The sequence below is a fragment of the Pan paniscus genome, chromosome 11, assembly GCF_029289425.2.
Source record: "Pan paniscus chromosome 11, NHGRI_mPanPan1-v2.0_pri, whole genome shotgun sequence".
Taxonomy (NCBI): domain Eukaryota; kingdom Metazoa; phylum Chordata; class Mammalia; order Primates; family Hominidae; genus Pan; species Pan paniscus.
The window spans coordinates 47,400,651-47,428,440 of NC_073260.2; the positions used below are offsets into that span (position 1 = coordinate 47,400,651).

The 27,790-nt window shown below is 42.9% G+C and overlaps 1 protein-coding gene across 5 annotated transcripts in view; it reads left to right on the plus strand.

Annotated features, from left to right (window-relative positions):
• Nucleotides 1–27,790, plus strand: part of SPTLC1 (serine palmitoyltransferase long chain base subunit 1) — an 86,792-nt gene that overhangs the window by 24,733 nt on the left and 34,269 nt on the right. For 4 of the 5 annotated variants that reach the window (XR_010109127.1, XR_010109126.1, XM_034967702.3 and 1 more), the window contains exons 4-6: nt 13,015–13,108; nt 13,890–13,962; nt 25,804–25,936. Coding sequence is in view for 3 of the 5 variants with exons in the window: in XM_034967702.3 (XP_034823593.1) it covers nt 13,015–13,108; nt 13,890–13,962; nt 25,804–25,936 (300 nt within the window). In the remaining 2 variants the exon portion in view is untranslated. Of the gene's footprint in view, nt 1–13,014; nt 13,109–13,889; nt 13,963–23,830; nt 23,852–25,803; nt 25,937–27,790 lie in introns of those variants that run through there. The other variant, XM_063594334.1, reaches the window with a different exon arrangement.

Here is a 27,790-nt window from a genome sequence, read left to right on the forward strand (position 1 = left end):
TTATCCGTAGAGAAAAATTTGTGTGAAACCTAGTGGTTTGTGGGGTAACTGCTGTCATTTTCCAGGTATTTGTATGTACACAGTTCTCGTGAATTCTAGATTCTTTCATTGGTCTCTGCCTACCTGCAAATATTACAATATTTGCTTCCTTCTGGTAAAGCACCTCCCGGTTTCTAACTTCAGTTAGCCATTCCTGAACTTGTATCCTTCTGTGTAATTATTGAAGTTTATAGAGCTCCATTAGAAATCCTGGTGGAATTTTAGTTGTGATTGCATTGAGTTTGTAGTTTATTTTGGCAAAATGTAATATCTTTAAAATGTTGAGCCATCCCTTCAGCTGACCATCGTATATATCTTATCATTTATTACTCTTTATATTTTTCTTGATACTGTAAATACTTTGTATTTTGTTACCTTTATTTACTATTAATTCCAATGGTTTGTTGATTTCGTTGAGTTTTTTATGTAAGGTGATCGTATCACCTGCTGATAACAGTGTGACTCTTCTCAGACGTGTGTGTGTGTGCACACTTGTTTATTCACATTTTTGGACTTACAGTTTTACTGGTATGGCCTTTAGTAATATGCTGAATAGTAAAAAGAGACCAAGTATCCTTGTTTTGTTCATATTCATAAAAGTAATGGCTCTCTTGTTTCCCAGTTAATATCTGTAGGTTTCAGGTATTATAGTCTTATCGATTCGAGACCATTTCCTCCGATCTAGGTTTCTAAGAGTTTTATAAATAGATGTTGAACTTCATCAAATGTTATTTCTGCATCTAAGATCATTGCATGACTTTTCTTTATTATGTTGTATTTTCTGAAATCTTTACTTCTTATTTAACTTCTATTAATATATCTCTTAGGTGTACTCTGTTCTTTTTCTAACTTAGTTGAACACTTAATTTACATTTTTAATCTTTTCTAGTATTGATTGACATTCTCTTTACAAAACACCCTGAGTGTAATTCAGGATTCAGGCTTAAAAAAAGGTTTTGAAAGATAATAAAGTACGTATTCCTTATTACAGAACCACTCTCATGCAGTCTAGGGCAGCATCCCCAGAATAGTTTCATTCCATTGAGTAAATAAAAGCAGTAAAGAGTTTCATATATGTTTAGGACAGGTTTTGCTACTGAATGAACTTGCTGCAAACTTTCAAAATTGAGTATGAGGCATAATGAACTTTTCTGTGTTTAAGCCTATAAATTCCCTTCTAAGTACTATTCCAGCTGTAGGCTATACTTTTTTTGGGGGGAGGGAGGATGGAGTCTTGCCCTGTTGTCAGGCTGGAGTGCAGTGGCGCAATCTCAGCTCACTGCAACCTTTGCCTCCCAGGTTCAAGCCATTCTCCTGCCTCGGCCTCCCCAGTAGCTGGAACTACAGGTGTGTGCCACCACGCCCAGCTAATTTATTATTATTATTTTTTAATAGAGACAGGGTTTCACCATGTTGGCCAGGATGGTCTCAATCTCTTGACCTCGGGTGATCCACCCGCCTTAACCTCCCAAAGTGCTGGTATTACAGGCATGAGTCACTGCACCCGGCTTGTAGGCTATACTTCTAATGTGTGTTATTCAGACCTAAATATTTTTTAATTTTCTTTTTTTTCTTTGACTAAAGCGTAATGTTTTCCTTGAGTTTTTGTCTTCTCAGTAATTTATAATTTATTGCTATGTGATTAAAAAACATGTTCTGGATGATGGCTTTTCTGAATGATTTGGCTGCTCTTGTTGACACTTGCTTTATGTCTTACTTTATTGTAAATTTTGCAAATGTTCCACGGCTTTATCACAAAAATTTATATTATATATTCCTTTTATTCAAGGTGTCTTGTGTCCATTACATCAAGCACTTTAATTATTATTCAAATAGTTGACAGTCTTAGCCGTTTTCTGTCTGGTATGTAAATGAATGAGAAAGAAAGAGACAGTATAAAGATCAGTATTACCCACCATATGGATTCATTCTCTGTCTCTGTTTCGTTTTTAAATTGTTTAGTTTGAAGGTGTGAAATGTATGTGGGCTCAGCATTTTTACATCGTTTTGAATGTCCCTTATCTCTAACAAAAATTATGTTTTACCTTCAAGTCCATTTGTCTGATAGCAGTGTAGCTACACCAGCTATCATTTAGTTATTCTGTGATTAATAGGACTCTGTTTTCAATTTTACTGTATCATTGTGTGTAGTTCTTTTGTACATAATTGGATTTTAATCCTAGTATCATTTTTTAACTGAGGAGTTTAATCTGTTTACATTTATTTTGATTACTAACTTATTTGTATAGTAAACACTAATATCTGCTGAAATATGAGGTGATTCACAATTTTCCCAATAGCATTTAAAAGAGTTTCTTGGCCAATTTGATATGTAAATTCAAAGGGATGTATAAGAAATGGCCAAAAATAATGTTATTTGATTTATTAATTTAATTGCACATATATATTTAAAATGTCATTGTGCAAATAATATATTCAAAAATACTGCTCTTTCCTTTACCCCATGCAGCAGTTTTATTCTAATTCTTCCTAGGCATCTTGGATACCATATTCATCATTAGAAGCATTGAAAAATGTATGTTTAAAGTCTGTCATTTTCACATCTGTCTGAATACTTGGATGCATAACTTTTTGAATCTGTGTATGTTGCTATCCCTCAAAATTTTACCCAAGTCTCATTCAGTATTTGTGGTTCTACACTTGACCCCTTACAGGGTTGCTTTTTGTTGTGGTCTTTAAAAGGTTTGCTTACTTGGTTGTATACTGTTTCATTGTGAAGTCCCGCTCCCAGGAATATGTATTATGTGTGGGAAATAAGTACAATATCTGTGTCAAATTATTTTACCTCCCTTTATAAAAAACAAACTGATTTCTTCAAAACACCTAAAGGTAGCATTGTTAGAGATCATTCTGGTTGAAGTTGTAACTAATTAGTAGTGGGTACAGCTGCATATAATAGGAAACCCAAACTTAGATGGCTTAGGGAAAGCAGAAGTTTATTTGCCCTCACAAGTGTGGAGCAAGGTAGCTAGCGCCACAGATGATTAGGGACCCAGGTTACCATCCTGTGTTCTGCCCTTGAGGTGTGTGACTTCCATTCATAAGTCACCTTAAGGGAGGATGTCAGGCAGATGGGCAGAAAAGAGGCTCCTTCTGGGCCTGTCAGCTTGGTTACGGCAATGCTGGCCACACCTAGTTGCAGGAGCAGCTGACAGAAGTGGTCTTTTGTTCCAGGGCAGTGGCCTTAATTTTTTCATTTCTTTTTTTTTTTCCCTTGCCTTTAGTCTGCTTGATCAGGTTTTCTTGATTAGACTTCCCTTATTCTTTTCTTCTCCTCATGCTTAACATAAGTAATTCCTGTCCAATTTTTTTTTGTTTTTTGAGACAGGGTCTCACTCTGTTGCCCAGGCTGGAATGCAGTGGCACCGTCTCAGCTCACTGCAGCGTCTCTCTCCCAGGTGCAAGGGATTCTCCTGCCTCCGCCTCTGGAGTAGCTGGGATTACAGGCATGCACCACCACACCCGGCTAATATTTTTTGTATTTTTAGTAGAGACAGGGTTTCACCATGTTGGCCAGGCTGGTCTCGGGCTCCTGACCTCAGGTGATCCCCCCGCTTTGGTGTCCCAAAGTGCTGGGATTGCGGGCATGAGCCACCTTGCCCCAAATGTTAATTAATCTTCCTCTCTTCCTTACTGAGCAGTACAGGGACTTACTAGACTCCTACTTCAGTTGTTCCCCATCCCCACTCCCCCTTTCTTGATGTCTGATATTTGACCTCCACTTATTTTGTATCCTCCAGGATTATTATATTTGAGAATCACCTTCTTTACCTATTTACCACTTTCTTATTGCCAGTCTTTAGGTATTTCTTTATCCGTGCAGCTTCTTTGCGCTTAAAATTCCTTTTTCTAAAATATATTCTCTATTAGATTGTTACGTAGAGATTCAGAGAAGGTAATCTGTATCTCTTAATGAGAAATGTTTTTATTTTACCTCCTTGGATGACAGTTAGTGGGTAACAGGTTCTAAGTGGATCATTATTTGCCCTGCAGCCTTGGAGAATTTCTTCATCATGGCCTGGCCTGTGTTATGGGGAGACTGTGTCAGTCTAATTATTGTTCATCTTCTGTTTTTTCTAGTGGCTTTCACAATTCTTTTTCTCTAAAATTCTACAGTTTCACTGTCATGTGTCTTCTTGTAATTTATTCATATTTATCCTACTTGGGATTCATTTTTGTACTTCAGTCTGTGGATTTCTGTCTCCCATGAATTCTGGGAATTTTTTAGCTTTTATCTGTTCAAACATTGTCTCTCACTTTTTTCCTCCAGTTTTTCCCTGTAGAGCTAATGTTTACTGTACTTTTAACCTTCATATCCTCCACGTTCAGTATGTACTCTTTCATATTTTTGCATCTCTTGGTAATCTCAGCTCTGTCTTTCATTTCTCTGCAGTGTCTGATGGGGTATTTAATCTATCTTTTAGATTTCTAATTTTATTGGCTCTTAGATTTTATTTCTGGAAGTTCTATTTGACTATTTAGCAAGTTAGCCTGTCCTTTTTTGTTTTTGTTTTTGAGATAGAATTTCGTTCTTCCTGAGCAGGCTGGAGTGCAGTGGCACAATCTCGACTCACTGCAACCTCTGCCTCCTGGGTTCAAGCGATTCTCCTGCTTTAGCCTCCCGAGTAGCTGGTATTATAGGCATGCGCCACCATGCCTAGCTAATTGTTTTGTATTATTACTAGAGATGGGGTCTCACCATGTTGGTCAGGCTGGTCTTGAACTCCTGACCTCAGGTAATCTGCTCGCCTCGGCCTCCCAAAGTGCTGTGATTACAGGCGTGAGCCACCACGCCCAGCCCAGCCTGTCCTTTTCTTAGTAACTTTTTAACCTTTCCTTATGTTTATGCTCTTGGGAGCACTTTCTAGTGTCCAGCGTCTCGTGTTCTTGGGCAGCGGCCCTTCTGCATGTCTTGTATGCTGACTCTCACTCATGGTGGGGTTGTGGTTTTTGATTGGGAAAGTTGTTTTCTCTCTTTTGAGTCCTCTCAGGTCTCGATTGTGGAGATGTCTTTCTGGTTGGTTTTACTTGCTTCTGCAGCATACCCTATAAGATTTTAGGTTCCAGGATTCCTGTATCAAGTGCCCGTTATGACCTATTCCTGCTAGCCTGCATGGGGCACAGGTCTGAGACTGGCATTTCTCACCGGAAACTTTGTTCCTTCGCTACTCCAAGTGCTGGACAGAAATAGTATCCCTACATCACATCATGCTGCCTTCTGATAGCTTTTGAGCTGTGGTTAAGGGTTTTGGATATACTTGTTCTTAATCATTTGTTTTCTGTGTATTACAGTTTTTATAGAATGGTCTCAACGTTTACGGCACCTTTGGTACACGGGTGGTCTATCTAGGTATTTGTTTGTTGTTTGTTTTTTGTTTTTAATCTTTTTGTGACTGCCGATACCTGACTGTGAAATCAGGGAGGACTTAGGAAACTTAAGGAAACCTTGAGAAGTAGGAACCTGAATAACATGATAAACTCAGAATCACAGTTGAGGAGGTGAGTGGCACTGGATTTGAAAGAGAAGCCCGGAGGGCAGCCAAGATAGCCGAATAGGAACAGCTCCGGTCTACAGCTCCCAGCGTGAGCGACGCAGAAGACGGGTGATTTCTGCATTTCCATCTGAGGTACTGGGTTCATCTCACTAGGGAGTGCCAGACAGTGGGCGCAGCGCACCGTGTGCGAGCTGAAGCAGGGCGAGGCATTGCCTCACTTGGGAAGCGCAAGGGGTCAGGGAGTTCCCTTTCCTAGTCAAAGAAAGGGGTGACAGACGGCACCTGGAAAATTGGGTCACTCCCACCCTAATACTGCGCTTTTCCGACAGGCTTAAGAAACGGCCCACCAGGAGATTATATCCCTCACCTGGCTCGGAGGGTCCTACGCCCACACAGTCTCACTGATTGCTAGCACAGCAATCTGAGATCAAACTGCAAGGCGGCAGCGAGGCCAGGAGAGGGGCGCCCGCCATTGCCCAGGCTTGCTTAGGTAAACAAAGCAGCCGGGAAGCTCGAACTGGGTGGAGCCCAACACAGCTCAAGGAGGTCTGCCTGCCTCTGTAGGCTCCACCTCTGGGGGCAGGGCACAGACAAACAAAAAGACAGCAGTAACCTCTGCAGACTTAAATGTCCCTGTCTGACAGCTTTGAAGAGAGCAGTGGTTCTCCCAGCACGCAGCTGGAGATCTGAGAACGGGCAGACTGCCTCCTCAAGTGGGTCCCTGACCCCTGACCCCTGAGCAGCCTAACTGGGAGGCACCCCCCAGTAGGGGCAGACTGACACCTCACACGGCCGGGTACTCCTCTGAGACAAAACTTCCAGAGGAACGATCAGACAGCATTCGCGGTTCACGAAAATCCGCTGTTCTGCAGCCACTGCTGCTGATAGCCAGGCAAATAGGGTCTGCAGTGGACCTCTAGCAAACTCCAACAGACCTGCAGCTGAGGGTCCTGTCTGTTAGAAGGAAAACTAACAAACAGAAAGGACATGCACACCAAAAACCCATCTGTACATCACCATCATCAAAGACCAAAAGTAGATAAAACCACAAAGATGGGGAAAAAACAGAGTAGAAAAACTGGAAACTCTAAAAAGCAGAGAGCCTCTCCTCCTCCAAAGGAACACAGTTCCTCACAAGCAACGGAACAAAGCTGGATGGAGAATGACTTTGACGAGTTGAGAGAAGAAGGCTTCAGACGATCAAACTACTCCGAGCTACAGGAGGAAATTCAAACCAAAGGCAAAGAAGTTAAAAACTTTGAAAAAAATTTAGACGAATGTATAACTAGAATAACCAATACAGAGAAGTGCTTAAAGGAGCTGGTGGAGCTGTGAAAGCCAAGGCTCGAGAACTACATGAAGAATGCAGAAGCCTCAGGAGCTGATGCGATCAACTGGAAGAAAGGGTATCAGCGATGGAAGATGAAATGAATGAAATGAAGTGAGAAGGGAAGTTTAGAGAAAAAAGAATAAAAAGAAACAAACAAAGCCTCCAAGAAATATGGGACTATGTGAAAAGACCAAATCTACGTTTGATTGGTGCACCTGAAAGTAACGGGGAGAATGGAACCAAGTTGGAAAACACTCTGCAGGATATTATCCAGGAGAACTTCCCCAATCTAGCAAGGCAGGCCAACATTCAGATTCAGGAAATACAGAGAACACCACAAAGATACTCCTCGAGAAGAGCAACTCCAAGACACATAATTGTCAGATTCACCAAAGTTGAAATGAAGGAAAAAAGGTTAAGGGCAGCCAGAGAGAAAGGTTGGGTTACCCGCAAAGGGAAGCCCGTCAGAGTAATAGTGGAACTCTCGGCAGAAACTCTACAAGCCAGAAGAGAGTGGGGGCTAATATTCAACATTCTTAAAGAAAAGAATTTTCAACCCAGAATTTCACATCCAGCCAAACTAAGCTTCGTAAGTGAAGGAGAAATAAAATACTTTACAAACAAGCAAATGCTGAGAGATTTTGTCACCACCAGGCCTGCCCTAAAAGAACTCCTGAAGGAAGCATTAAACATGGAAAGGAACAACCAGTACCAGTCACTGCAAAATCATGCCAAAATGTAAACACCATCAAGACTAGGAAGAAACTGCATCAACTAACGAGCAAAATAACCTGCTAACATCATAATGACAGGATCAAATTCACACATAACAATATTAACTTTAAATGTAAATGGACTAAATGCTCCAATTAAAAGACACAGACTGGCAAATTGGATAAAGAGTCAAGACCCATCAGTGTGCTGTATTCAGGAAACCCATCTCACGTGCAGAGACACACATAGGCTCAAAATAAAAGGATGGAGGAAGATCTACCAAGCAAATGGAAAACAAAAAAAGGCAGGGGTTGCAATCCTAGCCTCGGATAAAACAGACTTTAAACCAACAAAGATCAAAAGAGACAAAGAAGGCCATTACATAATGGTAAAGGAATCAATTCAACAAGAAGAGCTAACTATCCTAAATATATATGCACCCAATACAGGAGCACCCAGATTCATAAAGCAAGTCCTGAGTGACCTACAAAGAGACTTAGACTCCCACACATTAATAATGGGAGACTTTAACACCCCACTGTCAACATTAGACAGATCAACGAGACAGAAAGTCAACAAGGATACCCAGGAATTGAACTCAGCTCTGCACCAAGGGAACCTAATAGACATCTACAGAACTCTCCACCCCAAATCAACAGAATATACATTTTTTTCAGCACCACACCACACCTATTCCAAAATTGACCACATAGTTGGAAGTAAAGCTCTCCTCAGCAAATGTAAAAGAACAGAAATTATAACAAACTGTCTCTCAGACCACAGTGCAATCAAACTGGAACTCAGGATTAAGAAACTCACTCAAAACCGCTCAACTACATGGAAACTGAACAACCTGCTCCTGAATGACTACTGGGTACATAACGAAATGAAGGCAGAAATAAAGATGTTCTTTGAAACCAACGAGAACAAAGACACTACATACCAGGATCTCTGGGACACATTCAAAGCAGTGTGTAGAGGGAAATTTATAGCACTAAATGCCCACAAGAGAAAGCAGGAAAGATCCAAAATTGACACCCTAACATCACAATTAAAAGAACTAGAAAAGCAAGAGCAAACACATTCAAAAGCTAGCAGAAGGCAAGAAATAACTAAGATCAGAGCAGAACTGAAGGAAATAGAGACACAAAAAACCATTCAAAAAATTAATGAATCCAGGAGCTGGTTTTTTGAAAGGATCAACAAAATTGATAGACCGCTAGCAAGACTAATGAAGAAAAAAAAGAGAGAAGAATCAAATAGATGCAATAAAAAATGATAAAGGGGATATCACCACTGATCCCACAGAAATACAAACTACCATCAGAGAATACTACAAACACCTCTACGCAAATAAACTAGAAAATCTAGAAGAAATGGATAAATTCCTCGACACATACACCCTTCCAAGACTAAACCAGGAAGAAGTTGAATCTCTGAATAGACCAATAACAGGCTCTGAAATTGTGGCAATAATCAATAGCTTACCAACCAAAAAGAGTCCAGGACCAGATGGATTCACAGCCGAATTCTACCGGAGGTACAAGGAAGAACTGGTACCATTCCTTCTGAAACTATTCCAATCAATAGAAAAAGAGGGAATCCTCCCTAACTCATTTTATGAGGCCAGCATCATCCTGATACCAAAGCTGGGCAGAGACACAACCAAAAAAGAGAATCTTAGACCAATATCCTTGATGAACATTGATGCAAAAATCCTCAATAAAATACTGGCAAACCGAATCCAGCAGCACATCAAAAAGCTTGTCCACCATGATCAAGTGGGCTTCATCCCTGGGATGCAAGGCTGGTTCAATATACGCAAATCAATAAATGTAATCCAGCATATAAACAGAACCAAAGACAAAAACTACATGATTATCTCAATAGATGCAGAAAAGGCCTTTGACAAAATTCAACAACCTTCATGCTGAAAACTCTCAATAAATTAGGTATTGATGGGACGTATCTCAAAATAATAAGAGCTGTCTATGACAGACCCACAGCCAATATCATACTGAATGGGCAAAAACTGGAAGCATTCCCTTGGAAAAGTGGCACAAGACAGGGATGCCCTCTCTCACCACTCCTATTCAACATAGTGTTGGAAGTTCTGGCCAGGGCAATTAGGCAGGAGAAGGAAATAAAGGGTATTCAATTAGGAAAAGAGGAAGTCAAATTGTCCCTGTTTGCAGACGACATGATTGCATATCTAGAAAACCCCATTGTCTCAGCCCAAAATCTCCTTAAGCTGATAAGCAACTTCAGCAAAGTCTCAGGATACAAAATCAATGTACAAAAATCACAAGCATTCTTATACACCAATAACAGACAAACAGAGAGCCAAATCATGAGTGAACTCCCATTCACAATTCCTTCAAAGAGAATGAAATACCTAGGAATCCAACTTACAAGGGACATGAAGGACCCCTTCAAGGAGAACTACAAACCACTGCTCAAGGAAATAAAAGAGGATACAAACAAATGGAAGAACATTCCATGCTCATGGGTAGGAAGAATCAATATTGTGAAAATGGCCATACTTCCCCAGGTAATTTATAGATTCAATGCCATCCCCATCAAGCTACCAATGACTTTCTTCACAGAATTGGAAAAAACTACTTTAAAGTTCATATGGAACCAAAAAAGAGCCCACATCGCCAAGTCAATCCTAAGGCAAAAGAACAAAGCTGGAGGCATCATGCTACCTGACCTCAAAGTATACTACAAGGCTACAGTAACCAAAACAGCATGGTACTGGTACTAAAACAGAGATATAGATCAATGGAACAGAACAGAGCCCTCAGAAATAACGCCACATATCTACAACTATCTGATCTTTGACAAACCTGAGAAAATCAAGCATTGGGGAAAGGATTCCCTATTTAATAAATGGTGCTGGGAAAACTGGCTAGCCATATGTAGAAAGCTGAAACTGGATCCCTTCCTTACACCTTATACCAAAATTAATTCAAGATGGATTAAAGACTGAAACGTTAGACCTAAAACCATAAAAACCCTAGAAGAAAACCTAGGCATTACCATTCAGGACATAGGCATGGGCAAGGACTTCATGTCTAAAACACCAAAAGTAATGGCAACAAAAGCCAAAATTGACAAATGGGATCTAATTAAACTAAAGAGCTTCTGCACAGCAAAAGAAACTACCATCAGAGTGAAGAGGCAACCTACAAAATGGGAGAAAATCTTCACAACCTACTCATCTGACAAAGGGCTAATATCCAGAATCTACAATGAACTCCAACAAATTTACAAGAAAAAAACAAACAACCCCATCAAAAAGTGGGCAAAGGACATGAACAGACACTTCTCAAAAGAAGACATTTATGCAGCCAAAAAACACATGAAAAAATGCTCACCATCACTGGCCATGAGAGAAATGCAAATCAAAACCACAATGAGATACCATCTCACACCAGTTAGAATGGCAGTCATTCAAAAGTCAGGAAACAACAGGTGCTGGAGAGGATGTGGAGAAACAGGAACACTTTTACACTGTTGGTGGGACTGTAAACTAGTTCAACCATTGTGGAAGTCAGTGTGGCGATTCCTCAGGGATCTAGAACTAGAAATACCATTTGACCCAGCCATCCCATTACTGGGTATATACCCAAAGGACTATAAATCATGCTGCTATAAAGACACATGCACACGTATGTTTATTGCGGCACTATTCACAATAGCAAAGACTTGGAACCAACCCAAATGTCCGACAGTGATAGACTGGATTAAGAAAATGTGGCACATAGACACCATGGAATACTATGCAGCCATAAAAAATGATGAGTTCATGTCCTTTGTAGGGACGTGGATGAAATTGGAAATCATCATTCTCAGTAAACTGTCGCAAGGACAAAAAACCAAACACCGCATGTTCTCACTCATAGGTGGGAATTGAACACTGAGAACACATGGACACAGGAAGGGGAACATCACACTCTGGGGACTGTTGTGGGGTGGGGGGAGGGGGAGGGATAGCATTAGGAGATATACCTAATGCTAAATGACGAGTTAATGGGTGCAGCACACCAGCATGTCACATGTATACATATGTAACTAACCTGCACATTGTGCACATGTACCCTAAAACTTAGAGTATAATAATAATAAAATAAAATAAAATAGAGAAGCCCTTGAAGCCTTAGGGAAGAAGAAAGAAAATATTTGGAGGGCACCTCTTATGAGCCAGGCACTTTCATAATAGCAATTTCCCTGAGAGGTAGACTCTCCCCTACTTTAATGATGAAGAAACTGAGAATCACAGAGGTCAGTGATGTCCCTAAGCTTCTGAAGTCGTCAATAGCCATAATACAGAGGGGATCTCTCTGACAGACTCTACAACCCATGGTTTTTTCACTGAGTCTTCTTGCCTTTTTTATAAGTTAGTTCGCTTTCATGAATTTACTTCAAGTTGTCATTCTTTTCTTTTCCTGGTTTCCCAGTATCTGTGTTTTCTCAAGGATGACCAATGCTGTTAAAAGGTATCAATGAGAATAGTGTTTCTCCATTTTTTCTGGCTACAGTGCATTTTATAGAGCAACCCAGTACATGGACCAGTACAGATACATAGTCCCATCACTCACCCTGTGCCATGGTTCTGATATTTTCTTTTCCGTTCTATTTTGTTTTACTGTTTCCTCTGGTTAAAATAGGCTGATTGTGACCAACTAACTTGGTCTCACAGCCCTTTAACAGTTTGCAACCCATAATTTGAGCCCATGATTTTGAAACATGGCTCATGGCTCGAATATAGATCAGCAGAGGGCTTAACGGAAGTACCTTCAGGAGCCCATTCTCCTGTCCCAGCCGGGCTCATATCCGGCTCCAGTGTAGCTGCCACCCACATTCTCCCCGCTCCCCAGGAGTGTGAGGATTCCTCTTCAACAGCATTCCAGCGTTAACTTTAGACATTGGGAACATACCCCACTTACTCTTTAGTGGCTTCCTATACATGACATTTCTTTTTAAGCCGTTTAACTATGCAAGATCATAACTCACTCTGCCTATTCTTGCCTTTGATCTTATTTTATATTTTCTTCCTGTTTGGCTTATTCCAGATTTTTCTGAGATACTTTATTTAGCAGCTTCATTCTTAAGCGAGTTTTAAAACCAAAGCATTTAAGACTTGCCATTCATTCATCTTGGAATTCTAGCTTATTTTTCTTTTTTATTTTAATAGTACAGGTATTTTATTAAAAATAAAATTAATGGAAAAATATCTTATTTTTAATGTACCATGCTCTAATATTACTTCTTAAAAACAAGAAATCAAAGACCAGTATGCAAATAGGGTAGGATGACAACACTATGTTGTTGTGCCTACCACCAAGGTAATATGATAGCATGTAACATGAATGTGTAATTGACATGTACCACTCTTTATCTCTTCCCTAGCCCTCCAAGCCACAAAACTGTGGTGAATGGAAAAGAATGTATAAACTTCGCCTCATTTAATTTTCTTGGATTGTTGGATAACCCTAGGGTTAAGGTGAGTAGCACATATTGCTGAAGTGGACAGATAACATTACTGATTTAAGAAACTAGACATAAAAGACAAATGCAGGCTGGGCGTGATGGATCACTTCAGGTCAGGAGTTTAAGACCAGCCTGGCCAACATGGTGAAACCCCATCTCTACCAAAAAATACAAAAATTAGCAGGGCATGGTGGCACATGCCTGTAGTCCCAGCTACTTGGGAGGCTGAGGTGGGAGAATTTCTTGAACCCAGGAGGTGGAGGTTGCAGTGAGCCAAGATGGTGCCACTGCACTCCAGCCTGGGCAACAGGGCGAGACTCTATCTCCAAAAAAAAGAAAAAAAATCAGAGTGTTGGAAAGCGCTATGCAAGTTTTTCCCATTACTTTTTGTCTGACAGAGTTGTGAGCGGGACCTAGACAGAGAGAGGCAAGAGTCTCTTATGTGGCTCAGTGTTAGGCAGCAACCACAGAACTGAACAGGCCAGACCTAGAGAATAGTTGGAGAAGGGTCTAGGAAATTGCTCTCTCTCCTATTGGGATTGTGGGCTAACAGGCATTTTCCAGGAAAGACTTGGCCCACAAATGCAGAAAAGTTAACCAGGCTTTGAGAATCAGGCTAATATAACTTTTCCATATTTTAAGTCATATACTCAGTCTTTACACCTGTCTCTTCTTTATATTCTGTTAGAGTTGGAGGAGGAAGGAAGGAGCTCTGTGGGTTAAAGAATAGGAAATGTTTGTTTTGAACTCTTAAAGATAAATTATGAAAGTATAATTCTTGTACTTCAATAAAGGCAGCAGCTTTAGCATCTCTAAAGAAGTATGGCGTGGGGACTTGTGGACCCAGAGGATTTTATGGCACATTTGGTAAGTTTTTGTTGTGTTCTCTTTGAGACTACTGCTTTCAATAGTTAAGATTCAATTTTAGGCCGGGCATGGTGGCTCACACCTGTACTCCCAGCACTTTGGGGAGGCTGAGGTGGGAGGATTCCTTGAGCCCAGGAATTTGATACCAGCATGGGCAATATAGGGAGACCCTGTCTCTACAAAAAATAATAAAATTAGCCGGGCATGGTGGGCTCATCCTTGTGTGCATGTGTGGGGATTGCAGCGTGAGGAACGAGTGCAGAGCAGCAGTACTCTTTATGCAGGGGAGATGGCCTCATACTTCTGCCCACAGTCCATTGATGAGAGCAGAACCCCTGCCATGACTAGCCATGCAGGGGGCTGAGAAACAGCTCTAGGAAGAAAGTGGAGAGCAGATTGCCTGGGGTGGAGGGAGGGGGGATAAACAGTGTAGTTTTTTATCTTTCTAGAATGAAGATGAAGGATCATTGATTTCCTTGTGTATGGATAATCCGGGAACAGGCCAACTAAATATTTGATGAGTGTATGATTTCAAATACAGTGAATTCCCTGGGAGTCATCAAAGAAGACTGGCATTTTATGGTTGTTTTTATTAAGTGTGTATTCTTTGCTCCTGAAAATGTTATTAAATAATTGTTCAGGCCGGGCATGGTGGCTCATGCCTGTAATCCCAGCACTTTCAAAGGCTGAGGCAGGCAGATCACCTGAGGTCAGGAGTTCAAAACCAGCCTGGCCAACATGCTGAAACCTCGTCTCTACTAAAAATACAAAAATTAGCTGGGCGTGGTGGTGGATACCTGTAATCCCAGCTACGTGGGAGGCTGAGGTGGGAGAATTGCTTCAACCTGGGAGGCAGAGGTTGCAGTGAGCCGAGATCATGCCACTGCACTCCAGCCTGGGCAACAGAGCAAGACTCTGTCTCAAAAATAAATAAATAAATAAAATTGTTCAAATGAATTTATTGCTGGAAATAGCATTTTGGCTTATAAAATGACACAGTGTGGGGAAAGTAGAGCAAGGGAAATATCTTCCATCTTCCATCCTTGTTTCCATTTCTGGATCTTTTTGTGTTTTTTTACTTTAACAGTTAAGTTTTTTACTTTTGTGATTTTTTAATGTAAGGGAGCACCTTACGTTATCCCTAAGCTAGTTTGGTGATTACATTATTTGTCTTGGAAACAGATAAGGAGAAGTAGTGTCCAGGAATCCTACAGCTGGAAGTGATCTTTAAAATCTTTAGTTCTAACCCTAAAATTAGAAATTGGCCAGGTTTAGTGGCTCATGCCTGTAATCCTGACACTTTGGGAGGCCAAGAAGGGAGGATTGCTTGAGCCTAGGCATATGAGACTAGCCTGGGCAATGTAGCGAGACCCCCGTGTTTACAAGAAATAAAAATAAACCTGGCACTAGCGTGAACCTGTAGTCCCAGCTACACAGGTGGCGGAGGCAGGAGGATCCCTTGATCCTAGGAGGTTGAGGCTGTAATGAGCCGTGTTCACACCACTGCAATTCAGCCTGGATGACAGAGTGAGACCATCTCAAAAATAGTAATAATAATAATATAAACCAAGTATCCTGACTTCCATTCTTGATGGCAAGTTCGAAGAAATAAGCTCATATCAGAGCCTCCCACTTTCCTCTAGTCTAATGCAAATGGGTTGTTTGCTTGGTTTTTGATTGGTAGGGAATTATTTTCTTGGCAGGTATTAGAAAACTAGAAAAGGCACATTTTATGGGGTTGTTGATTGTAATCTGATGAAAGCTTTCTGTGACTGCTTGCTGAGGTAAAGGAATTGTTTTTGTAGGTGGGTACGGAGGAGAGCAGCAGCTTGTTGGTATTAGATATCAGGGAGTTTTTGCTGTATTTTTCTAGGAAGTAAAGAAGTTGTTTGGGAGGGTAAAGGTGGGAATCATTGAAAGAGGTTCAGAGGTGTAGGGAGATGGGGGAGGTTGCCGAGTCAGCTGGCAGGGCAGGGACAGCTGTGTAGTAGGAGGAAGAGAAGGAAATACATAGCCAACAATCTCTGGCTAAGGAAGGATTGGAGATGGTGAGGAGGGAGTGGGTGAGGTTGATGGTTTGCTGGAGATAATTAGGGGGAGGGGTAGAGGGTGGCAAGGGAATGGGAGTGAGACAAAGAGTAAGTATAAAAGAAAAGAACTTCATCAGGGTGGAAGAATTGGAGAGTACCTTGCCACAGAAGGTCATCTGTCCATTCTGAGAGAGTTAAGGGTGGCAGCTTGAGGGTGACACCACGAGATATCAGCTACAATGGTCTGGAGGAAAAGCGTGAACTGGTAGTATAGACAAAAGCAGGGCATTTAGAAGTACGTGAGAATGGTTAGTAGGGACATAAGTAGACAGAGTTTAAATACTGGGGTGACTGTTTAAAGGCCTACTGTAAATAAAAGGTATACAGGGTTATTGTTCTTTTTCAGGAATGTGGGTAAGTTTAAGGGAAGTGGGGGAGAGTACTTGCGACTTCAGGAGGAGGCAGAGGAGCTAGGCTGGTCGTCTGATGGGCACAGTTTTATCCTGGAGCGATGAACCCAGTGGGGAGGATTCTGCAGACAGACTGTGGTTGGGGTACTATAGACGACCAGGTAAGGTCCTGTCCACCGAGGTTCTAGAGTTTGAGGGGTCAGGTTCTTAACGAGAACTGACCGTCCGGCTAGGGTGTCTTTATATGGCTGGGTATCTGGAGTAGGTAAAAGGAAATTGGCAGCTTAGTGGATTTCCTGTCTAGCCTGTTGAAGGACTGGAAGATAATCACCAAGAGGGGTGGTGTCTAAAATAAGGTTGGGACCCAGCAGAAAGGTGCAGCCGTGTAAGAGTTCAAATGGACTGCACCCGGTGGGTTCCCAGGGTGTGGCTCGAATTCGGAGGAGTGCAAGGGGTAGGAGAGTGGTCCAGTCTTTTTTAAGCTGGAGGGTAAGTTTAGTAAGGTGTGTTTTTAAAAGGCCCTTGGCTTTTTCTACTTTTCCAGAGAACTGAGGGTGATATGGGGCATGAAGATTCCATTGAATACCGAGGGCTTGGGAAACTGCTTGAGTAATTTGGCTGATGAAGACCAGCCCGTTGTCAGACTGTATGGAAGTAGGGAGACCAAACCGGGGAATTATGTCTGTTAGAAGAAGGAAATAACTGCAGTGGCCTTTTCAGACCCCCTGGGAAAAGCCTCAACCCATCTGGTGAAGGTGTCGACCCAAACCAGGAGGTATTTGAGTTTCCAGACACGGGGCATAAGAGTAGAGTCAATTTGCCAATCTTGAGCGGGGATAAATTGTCGTGCTTGATGCATAAGGAAAGGAGGAGGTTTAAGAAAGCCTTGATGGGGTAGTAGAGTGGCATTATAGCCCGTTGAGAGGTGATTGTTTTGAGGATGGATTTCCAGGTTGGAAAAGAAATGAGAGGTTCTAAAAGGTGGGTTAAAGATTTATATCCTACATGGAAGCGGTCATGAAAGGAGGAGAGGATAGAGTAAGCTTGAGAGGCAGGGAGAAGGAGCTTTCCATGATCTAAAAACCAGTTGCCTTGAGTGGGAAGTGACTGGTAGGTTAAGGTTTCAGAAGGAGAGTAATAGGAGTGATAGATGAGAAGGAGAAATATTGGCCACTGGGATCAGATACTGGGGAGTTTGCTGTTTCTTTGGCTGTTTTGTTGGCATAGGTGTTTCCTTGGGCAATGGGATCAGAGGTTTTTTGGTGTCCTTTGCAGTGGATTACTCTGGCTTTGGCTGGAAGGAGGGCAGCTTTAAGGAGGGCTTTATTAAGGGGGCATTGATAATAGAGGAGCCTTGTGTAGTGAGAAAACCTCTTTCTGCCCAGTTGACAGGGTGGCGGTGGAGGATGTGAAGGGCGTATTTAGAGTCAATATAGATATTAACATGCAGTCCTTTGCCAAGAGTTAGGGCATGAGTTAGTGCTATTAATTCAGCTTGTTGAGAGGTTGTAAATGGGGAGAGTGCAGCAGTTTCAGTGATAGATGAGTGAGACACAATGGCCTATCCAGCTTTTCCTGGTGTTAATCAACTGGTTTTTGAAGAACTGCCATCAATAAACCAAGTGTGGTCTGGGTCAGGGACAGGAAAAAGGGAAATATGGGGAAAAGGAGAGGAGGCTATGTGGATTAAGGAAATACAGTCGTGTGGATTAGGATTTGTAGTGGGTAGTAAGTGAGAGGCCGGGTTGAAGTCCTGTCCAAAGGCAATGGTCCCCATGGGATTTTCAATAAAGAGTGAATAGAGCTGGAGGAGGTGGGGAGCCGAGAGTATGTTTTATATGTGAAGAGGAAACTTAAGTCTTGGAGGTTGTGAGTGCTATAAAAGGTGAGTGGGGCATAGCCTGTGATTTTGAGAGACTCTAAGAGTATAAGGGCTGTGGCTGCTGTGGCATGCAGGCATGACGGCCAGCCCAGGACTGTAAGATTAAGCTGTTTGAATACAAAGGCTACTGGTCACAGGCCTGGTTCCTGAGTAAGAATTCCTACAGCGCAGCCCTGCGATTTTGCTGTGTGGAGAGGAAGGAGGGTTGGGAGGAGTTGGGAAGCGCTCGAGTAGGGGTTGCCTCTAGGGCCTTTTTTAGAGTAAAAGGAGGGGCGGGGGGAGGATTTAGGATCTGTGGGTTCAGCTAAGTTTCCTTTTGTGAGTTTATAGAGTGGTTTGGTTAGGATGGCAAAACCTGGTATCCAAAGGCAGAAGTATCCAACAACGTCTAAGAAGGAGAGGAGTAGTTGTTTGGTGGTGGGGATTGGAATTTGGAGATTAGCTGAATACGGTCTGCTGGAAGTGCACGCCTATGTTGGTGGAGGATTATACCAAGATAAGTAGAAATTTGAGCTTTGGAGGGGGATACTCTGTACCCCTTGGAGTAGAGGTGTTGAAGAAGCAGGATAGTGTCTTGGCTGGGAGGATTGGTAAGAGGGGCTGCAAAGAAGAAGGTCATCCACATATTGAATGAGATGGGAAACAAATGGACGAAAAGAAAGCAGGTCATGGGAGAGGGCCTGGCTAAAGTAGTGTGGGCTGTCTCTGAAACCTTAGGGCAGGACGGTCCAGGTGAGTTGTTGGGACTGGTGGGTGTCAGGGTCAGTCCAAGTAAAGGCAAAAAGGGGCTGGGAAGAGGGATGTAAGGGGATGGTAAAGAAGGCATCTTTGAGGTCAATAACAGAATAATGAGTTGTGGAAGGCGGTATTGAGGATAGGAGAGTATAAGGGTTAGGCATGACAGGATGAATGGGGAGGACAATCTGATGGATGAAACAAAGGTCTTGGACTAGCCTGTAGGATTTATCTGGTTTTTGAATAGGTAGAATGGGAGAGTTGTAAGGGGAGTTGGTAGGGACTAAGAGGCCATGCTGTAGTAGACAGGTAATAACAGGCTTTCGGCCCCTTAAAATCTGTTGTGGGATGGGGTATTGGCATTGAGCAGGATAAGGGTGGCCATGTTTCAGTGGGATGATAAGGGGTGAATGATCAGTTGCAAGCGAAGGAGTGGAGGTATCCCATACTTTAGGGTTAAGGTGGGGAGATGAAAGGAGAGGTTGCGAGGGAGGTTTGGAATTGGATAAAAGGGTAGCTCTGAGATGTGGCTGTAGTCCAGGAATAGTCAGGGAGGAGGATAATTTAGTTAAAATATCTTGGTCTAATAAGGGGACTGGGCAGGTGGGGATAACTAGGAAGGAGCGCATAAAGGAGTGTTGCCTGATTTGGTACCAGAGTTGGGGAGTTTGAAGGGGTTTAGAAGCTTGGCCGTCAATATGCACAACAGTTGTGGGGGCAAGGGAAACAGGCCCTTGAAAAGAAGGTAACGTGGAGTGGGTAGCCCCCGTATCGATTAAGAAGGGGACGGACTTACCCTCCACTGTAAGAGTTACCCGAAGCTTGGCGTCTGTGATGGTCCAGGGGGCCTCCGAGATATTCGGGCAACGTCAGTCTTCAGCCGCCAAGCCGAGGAGATCTGGGAAGGAGTCGGTCATTTCGGGTTTGTGCTCCAGGAGCTCCAGGATTGGTGATGAGAGTCAGACAGTCTGACTTCCAGTGAGGGCCCACACAGGGGCATGGCTTAGAAGGAATCCCGGGCCGTGGGCATTCCTTGGCCCAGTGGCCAGGTTTTTGACATTTGAAGCAAGGTCCCAGAGGGGCAGTTAAACGCTGCGGTTTGTACGCCTTGAAGTTTTTGCAGGTAGGCGGTGCTGCTGGGGTTTGTTTTAAGGTGGAGGCAAGCATTTGTCATTCTGAAAGGCGCGCTGCCGCCTGGCAGCCTCTTCCCTATTATTGAACACCTTGAAGGCAGGGTTGATTAATTCCTGTTATAGGGTTTGAGGGCCAGACTCTAATTTTTGAAGTTTCTTTCTAATATTAGGAGCTGACTGGGTAATAAAATGCATGTTAAGAATAAGGCGGCCTTCTGTCCCTTCAGGGTTTGGTGCTGTATATCGCCTGAGGGTGGCAGCTAGATGGGCCATAAACTGAGCTGGGTTTTCACCTTTGTTCTCAGTGGTCTCCTTTAGTTTGTCATAATTCACGGCTTTATATGCAGCTTTCTGAAGCCCTTGAACTAAACAAGAGATCATGTAGTCCTGCCTGGCTATGCCTTGGGCCCCTGCCTGGTAGGTCCTTTGGGGCCTTCACGGGTACTGCCCTAGTGCCTGGCCTTGGAGGCCAGGCTCAAGGCGCCAGCAGTCATCAGCATAAGATTGAGCTAGGGTCGAAAGTGAAGATGACATTTAAGTCATTCCAAGTGGGATTATAGGACTGTGTTAAGTATTGGAATTCTTGTATATATTTGAGTAGGGTCTGACGGAAAAGAGCCTGAATGCTGACTGATTTGGGAAAGGTCAGATACAGAGAAAGGGATGTGAACCCGAACTTTTCCTTCGGCTCCTGCCACCTCTCAAAGGGGAAATTGCTGGGCAGGGGCATGGGGGTCGGCTTCAGGGCCAAATTGTAAGCCAGAGCAGGTGTGAGGAGGGATGGTAATGGGAGGGACATAAGGGGGTGGCTTGTGGGTAGAACTCGGTTCTGAGGGGGAATTAGGGCCAGGTTCGGATAGGTGGGTGGGGGGGAGAAAGATTGAAGGGGTTAACAGGTAAAGAGGAGTCAGCATCCCCAGTAGAAGAAGGAGAGGTAGATGGAAGGGAGATAAGGAAAATTTGGGATGGACCACATTGGGAGCAGAGACTAGGGAGAGATCATAGTAAAAAATGCCTGGATGTAGGGTACCTCAGACCATTTGCCCATTTTGCGACAGAAGTTGTCTAAGTCCCGCAAAATAGAGAAATTGAAAGTGCTGTTTTCTGTCCGCTGAGAGCCATTGTCTAATTTATATTGGGGCCAGGCCGTGTTACAGAAAAAAAAAAATTAGACGTTTAGGCTTTAGATTGGGTGAAAGCTAAGAGGTTTGAGGTTTTTGAGGACAGAAGCCAGTGGGGAAGATGGAGGGTGGGAGGTTGCCCATGTTAGAACTGGGAAAGTTTGAGGGGAAAGAAAGAGACAAGGAAAAGAGCAACCACTAGCATCCTCAGTGGGCATCCCCAGTGGAGGTCCCGGGTTGTGTGGCTGGCGAATGGCCAAGGCTGGCATCCCTGGCGTTCACCAAACACCGAGGGAAGACTGTCTTCCCAAGAAGAGTCCGTGACCAATGTTGGATTTTAGAAACACGGATAAGAGGAAGGTTCCTCGTCTCAATTTTGAGGAGAGAAAAAGAGGGAGAGAGATGAGGAGAGACCGAGGCAGCTTACCCGATCCGTAGACAGAGGTGGGAGTGTTCGCGGGGGCTGGTCTGAGGTCCTGAGGTCGAGGGAAGTCTCTTTGATGGAAGAGCGTGGGGAGGATAGGGGAGAGGTCTCCTGGAGAGAGTTCCCCTATCCCGGGCTTTCGGCACCGAATGTTACGCATGTGTCCAATTGAAGAGACAACCTGAACAGGCTAAGTGTGAGCAACAAGGCTGTTTAATCACCCGCGTGCAAGTGAGCTAAGTATGAAAAGGGAGTCAGCAGAGGGTGGTGGGATTGGAGATGGTTTTACAGGTTGGGGTAGGCAATGGAAAGTTACAGTTAGGGGCTGGATTTTGCAGGTAGGGGAAGAATGTCACAAGGTACATTATCACAAGGTTACAGAGCACAGTGTCACGTGTCGTGAGGTTGATTGATCAGTTAGGGTAGAGCCTGTTACGATGGTAGAATGCCCCAGGGCTGGCTAATCAGCTAAGACAGGTACTAGCCGTTTTTCTTCTTTTGTGGTTTTCCTGTTGTCCCAGATTTTCTGGCTGCAGGACCCCTTCTGGATGTGTACGTGTGGGTCACAGGGGTCACGATGGCTTGACCATGGCGCAGCTTGGTCAGGGGACCTTACAATTTGGTCATAAAATTCCTAGATCTGCCACTTCTTCTTACCAGTCATGGGATCATGGTTTTCTCAGGTGTAAGTGGGAACAATCATTGCTTGCATGGCTTTAGAACACTTTGCTAAGGATCACATAAGATACCGCATGTGAAAACATGAAAAACATTTGGCTCTGTATGTTCCAGTGAGTACCTAAGGGCTATCACTGATACTCTTAAGAAGAAAAATTGTGCATGTGTCTAGGGATATTTTTGTGTGTGTGTTGTTGTGGTTGAGACAGAGTTTCACTCTTGTTGCCCAGGCTGGAGTGCAATGGCGTGATCTTGGCTCACTGCAACCTCCGCCTCCTGGGTTCAGGCGATTCTCCTGCCTCAGCCTCCCAGGTAGCTGGGATTACAGGCGTGCGCCACCATGCCCAACTAATTTTTTTTTTTTTTTTTGTTAGTAGAGATAGGGTTTCTCCGTTTTGGTCAGGCTGGTCCCAAACTCCTGACCTCAGGTGATCCTCCTGCCTCGGCCTCCCAAATTGCTGGGATTACAGGTGTGAGCCGCCACACCTGGCCTCTAGGGATTTTTTTTTTTTAAGGACAGTATGTATGCAAAAATATGAAGGCCTTAAGAGAAAATGTAGTTTGTTTCTAAACGTCCTAAAGTCAGCTATTTTATGGTGTTCTCTCTGGAAAACAACCAGGAAGGCCGTAATCTCTCCTCCTTGTAAGTGAGAAGCTGAACAAGTGGCTCTTATTGGAAGATAGTCTTAACAATTCAGAATTCACATAGCTTTATTAGAAGATTGCCTAAAGTGTGACCAGGTTTTTGCTTTTAAAATAAAACCTTTTCTTTTATTCTACAAGTATTAATGTAATTAAACAAACTCTTAAATAGCATATTGCTTGTTCCATGCCAGGCAGTGTTCTGAGTGTTTTATCAGCATTAACTTGTGCAGTCGTCCTACTAACCCTTGAGGAAGGTAGGACTATCCCCCCTATTTGACAGAGGAAGGCACCAAGGCTGCCCAGGGCTGAACCCCCAGACCTAACTACAATCTGAGCTCTGTGATGACCGAGATAGTGAGGCCTCCTGTCCCTGAGGTTCTGGTGAGGGAGCCAGACAGGCAGATAAGCAAGTGCAAGAAAGTGCTGAGGGCTGTGAGGTGTGCGGAGGCATTCTAGGACACCTCCCTCTATGGTCACTTCTCTGCCGTGTTTAGTACTAACAGTGAATTGTAAAATATAGTACTTTAGTTTTATTCCACGCAAATCTACAGCTCCAGTTAGTGAAATGGATCATACACACAGAAGATATGGACATCAAAAGTTGAAGAAAAGTGAGTGCCCTTGTAGTTTTCCTGCTTGCTGCCTTCTCCTCCCTTAGGTTGAGAGTTTCTTCGTTGCACGAAGGAGCATTAAGAGAAACAAGTTCTTCAGTTACCCATATTTACCTGTCACAAAACCTGCTTTGCAAGGCTGACATCAGCTAAAACCCAGTGTCTTCTGATAGAAGGAAAAGACTAGTCTTTTTGAACTTTTGGGACTATGCTAGAACCAGTAAGTCATTGATTTATTGTTGAGAGATTCTTCTTCCCACTTATGGCAACTGTATATAAACAGTTACGAGTATACCTAATGATGGGAAGATTTGTAACATGCTGATTTTCTTTTTTTTTTTTTTTTTTTTTTTTAACATGCTGATTTTCATCAACTGGGTAACTCACTCTAAAGTCCTGAAACAGGGTCATACTCAGTTTTACATTCTCATCATTCATGGATGAAAAGAGTCATTTAGAGCTAAGAAGTCTACAGAATGATTTAAAATCCCTTTTGTGGTTAGCAAAAATAGTTTGTATACATAACATGTTTTTCTTTTTGAAATGGAGATACCAAATGAAAGCAAACCACTGTTGCCTGAGTTGTCCTTCTGGCTGAACTGTGAAGGTTTGTGGCAGATATTTTCAATTAGAAGCACCATTATACTTTGAAGGAGGCCTCCTACCTGGGAACGTGAGAGGTGGCAAAGGGATGGCGCTCAGAGAACAGTAATGAGGATGAGAAGGAAGACATACCCAAGAGTAACCCATGCTCAGCTACTTGGCTGTTTTCCTCTTTCTTGCTAGATTTTGCCTGAAACCTTTTCTGATAGCATCTCTCCTAGAGGGCGGCTGTCAGATACAAGGAATCACGGCCTTGGATTTCGTGTGATCGTAGTGTCAGAGGTCTTATACTCGAAGATCACCTGGGATACGTTCTTCTAAACTCTGTGTGTTGTTGTAAAGTCCTACGTTTATTTAATGTTGGTGTAATGAAAAGTGTCCTTTTTATAAAATAACTATAACCAATTGGTAATGGAAATCAAATGATATTGACTGTGTTAACGTACAAATAGGAAGAAGCATGCCTCATATTTTATCACTATTTGATAGGAATGGAATTAATAGTTCATTTTAACAGTTTTGTAACGTTCTTTAGGAAGTCTGGCTCACTCATCCTGGGTCTCAAAATCCAACTCTGTGGCCTCTGATTTCCCTCCTTTCTCCCATAGCGCTCTAAGACTGGAGGGGCCTGGCTTCTTCGAGCTCTCTCCACACAGGGCCTGTGGTGAAACTCTGTTATCTAGTCCTCCAGGGTTGGGTCCTGCCATAGTTAAAAGAGCTAAGGGAATTTTTAAAAATCCCTTTCCCTCCTTGATAATGTCTCATTTTAAGGCTGTTTTAAAGTTTTTAAGATTCTAAGCTGGCCAGTGGCCTATTTATTCTAAGCATCACTGGTCCTCCGTCCGAGGGCATGAAGCCTCATGGTTCAGTCTGAGAGGTAAAAGGCTGTAAGGAGCCATGATTTAAGAGGAAAATAAAACATGTCAGTCTAATAATTATAATTTATCCTTATTATTATGTCAACATCCTCCTTACGGTGCATCTATAAAAGGACTATATTTCCTTTTGTACTATAAATTTGAATTCTTCATTACACTTACAAGAAATTGAGACAGAATCCCAGCCCCAGAAAGTGATGGGAGGTGCCACTACTAAATGCTGACACAGATTGTTAGAGGAGTGGTTACTGGAGTTCTAGTAAGTGTCACCTTCTTGATGCAAAGTATACAGGGTTCTTTTTGCTACAATGCAAACAGACATTAATAAGTTAACACCAAACATTGGTGAGACCTCAATGGTTTTGGTCAAGGACAGTTAATGCAGGGAAACTTGGTAGGCCTTGAAGTCTTACAGTAGAGTGATATCAAAGCATAACCAGAAGTTGGAACTGCCCCAGTAACACATTTTGCAGATAGATGCGTAGCTGATTTAGTTCATGTATTTTAGAAGTTGTATGAGCCTAGAATTATTTTAATAGATCTTGTATAATCTATCATTTAAAAACAATTCCATTTTGGCCATAAGGTGAAAGTATTGATAATTATACTGCTTGTGTTCTTTTATTTGTTCTTTAGTAGAGAAAAAGAATTATAAGACAGTTTAACCATTTAACTTTTTTAACTGAAATAGATGTTCATTTGGATTTGGAAGACCGCCTGGCAAAATTTATGAAGACAGAAGAAGCCATTATATACTCATATGGATTTGCCACCATAGCCAGTGCTATTCCTGCTTACTCTAAAAGAGGGGACATTGTTTTTGTGTAAGTAAACTTTACCTAGTTTTCTAATAGCAGTTCCTTTGAAATAATACTGACTGTCTTAGAGAAATACTTCATTAGAAGTTATCTGCATAAAATAATGCTGCTTTTTGTTTTTCAAGAAATAGTCACCTCACCAAAGGTTTCAAAATTTGTGAAACCTTCACTTAAAAGATGCTTAACGGTGTCTATAGTCATTTATCTGCCATGGTAATTATTTATTGATGTCCAGATGAGGACAGCTATCTGCCTTCTTTGTGCAGCTCTGTGGCTGTGTGGTATCCTAGTCTGTGGTCACCACCTCACGTTGTCACTCAGACTGCCCGGCAAAGTCTCTCCATGTCTCATCACCCATTCACCCCGTCACCTGGTCTCAGCTGATCTTGCTTCCTACCTTATTAAGGATAGAGGAGCCGTGACTTGGACACTTCTTTGACTACCCACAAGTGGATCTTCACACTCGCGTGCCTGTGCTGAATGCATGCTACCGAGGTTTCCTGTGAAGGGCAGGGTACAGCCAAGCAAGGGCTGGCAGGCCCCAGGCAGCTGGTTAAACCAGTCAGAAGCATCTGCCGCCCCAAGCCAAGCCCTGTCGTCCTATGAGTGGACTAAAATTTAGTCTCAAATTGACTTTAATTTCCTCTTCTCTTTTTTTTTTTTTTTTTTTTTTTTTTGTGAGATGGAGTCTCACTTTGTCACCACGGCTGCAGTGCAATGGCGCAATCTTGGCTCACTGCAACCTCCGCCTCCCAAGTTCAAGCAATTCTCCTGCCTCAGTCTCCCGAGTAGCTGGGATTACAGGCATGCGCCACCATGCCTGGCTAATTTTTTGTATTTTCAGTAGAGACAGGGTTTTACCGTGTTGGCCAGGCTGGTCTCAAACTCCTGACCTCAGGTGATCCACCTGCCTCGGCCTCCCAAAGTGCTAGGATTACAGGCGTGAGCCGCCGCACCTGGCCTTTTTTTATTTTTATTTTTTAATTTTTTTTTATTTTGAGATGGAGTTTCACTCTTGTCGCCCAGGCTGAAGTGCAGTGGAGTGATCTTGGCTCACAGCAAGCTCCGCCTCCCGGGTTCAAGCAATTCTCTTACCTCAGCCTCCCAAGTAGCTAGGACCACAGGCACCCACCACCAAACCTAGCTAATTTTTTGTATTTTTAGTAGAGATGGGGTTTCACCATGTTGGCCAGGCTGGTCTTGAACTCCTGGGATTACAGGCGTGAGCCACTGCGCCTGGCCTCCTCTTTTCCTTTTTAACATCACAGCCAGAGTAATCTTTTTAAAATGTAAATCCTACTTTGTCACATTTTATTTAATACAATTTAGAGCTTCTGTTGTTCCTAAAATAAAGACCCAAGTCCTTTGTATGATCTTGTGAGCTCTGCACCACTTTTTCAGGCTTATTTTGTACCATTTTCCCTGAGGTGTTTAAGCTGTAGCCTTGCCAGCCCTGTATGCTAGTGTCCTCTCACCTTGGGGCCTGCGCACATGCTCGTTCTGACTAGAACACTGTTCCTCCTCCCTTCTCCTACTTAACCTTCTCATCCTTCACATACGTCACCTCTGCAGGGAAGCCGTCCCACACCTCTCAGAGCAGGTCAAGACCCCTGCTGCATGTGGACAAAATCTTACAGCCAGAGAGAATTTATTGTTCTTGTTTATCCATGCTCACACGAGCACTCAAACTGCTTGTCAAGGTCACCCTGCTTCTCAAGCCTCCCTCCCACACACAGACACACACACACTCTCACACGCACCCTGCTCTGCTCATTTGCTTCATACTTACTGTACTTTTCTTTTGTAGAGCTTGTAACAGTTTATAATTTTATACCTGTGTGGTTATTTGCTTCTGTTTCT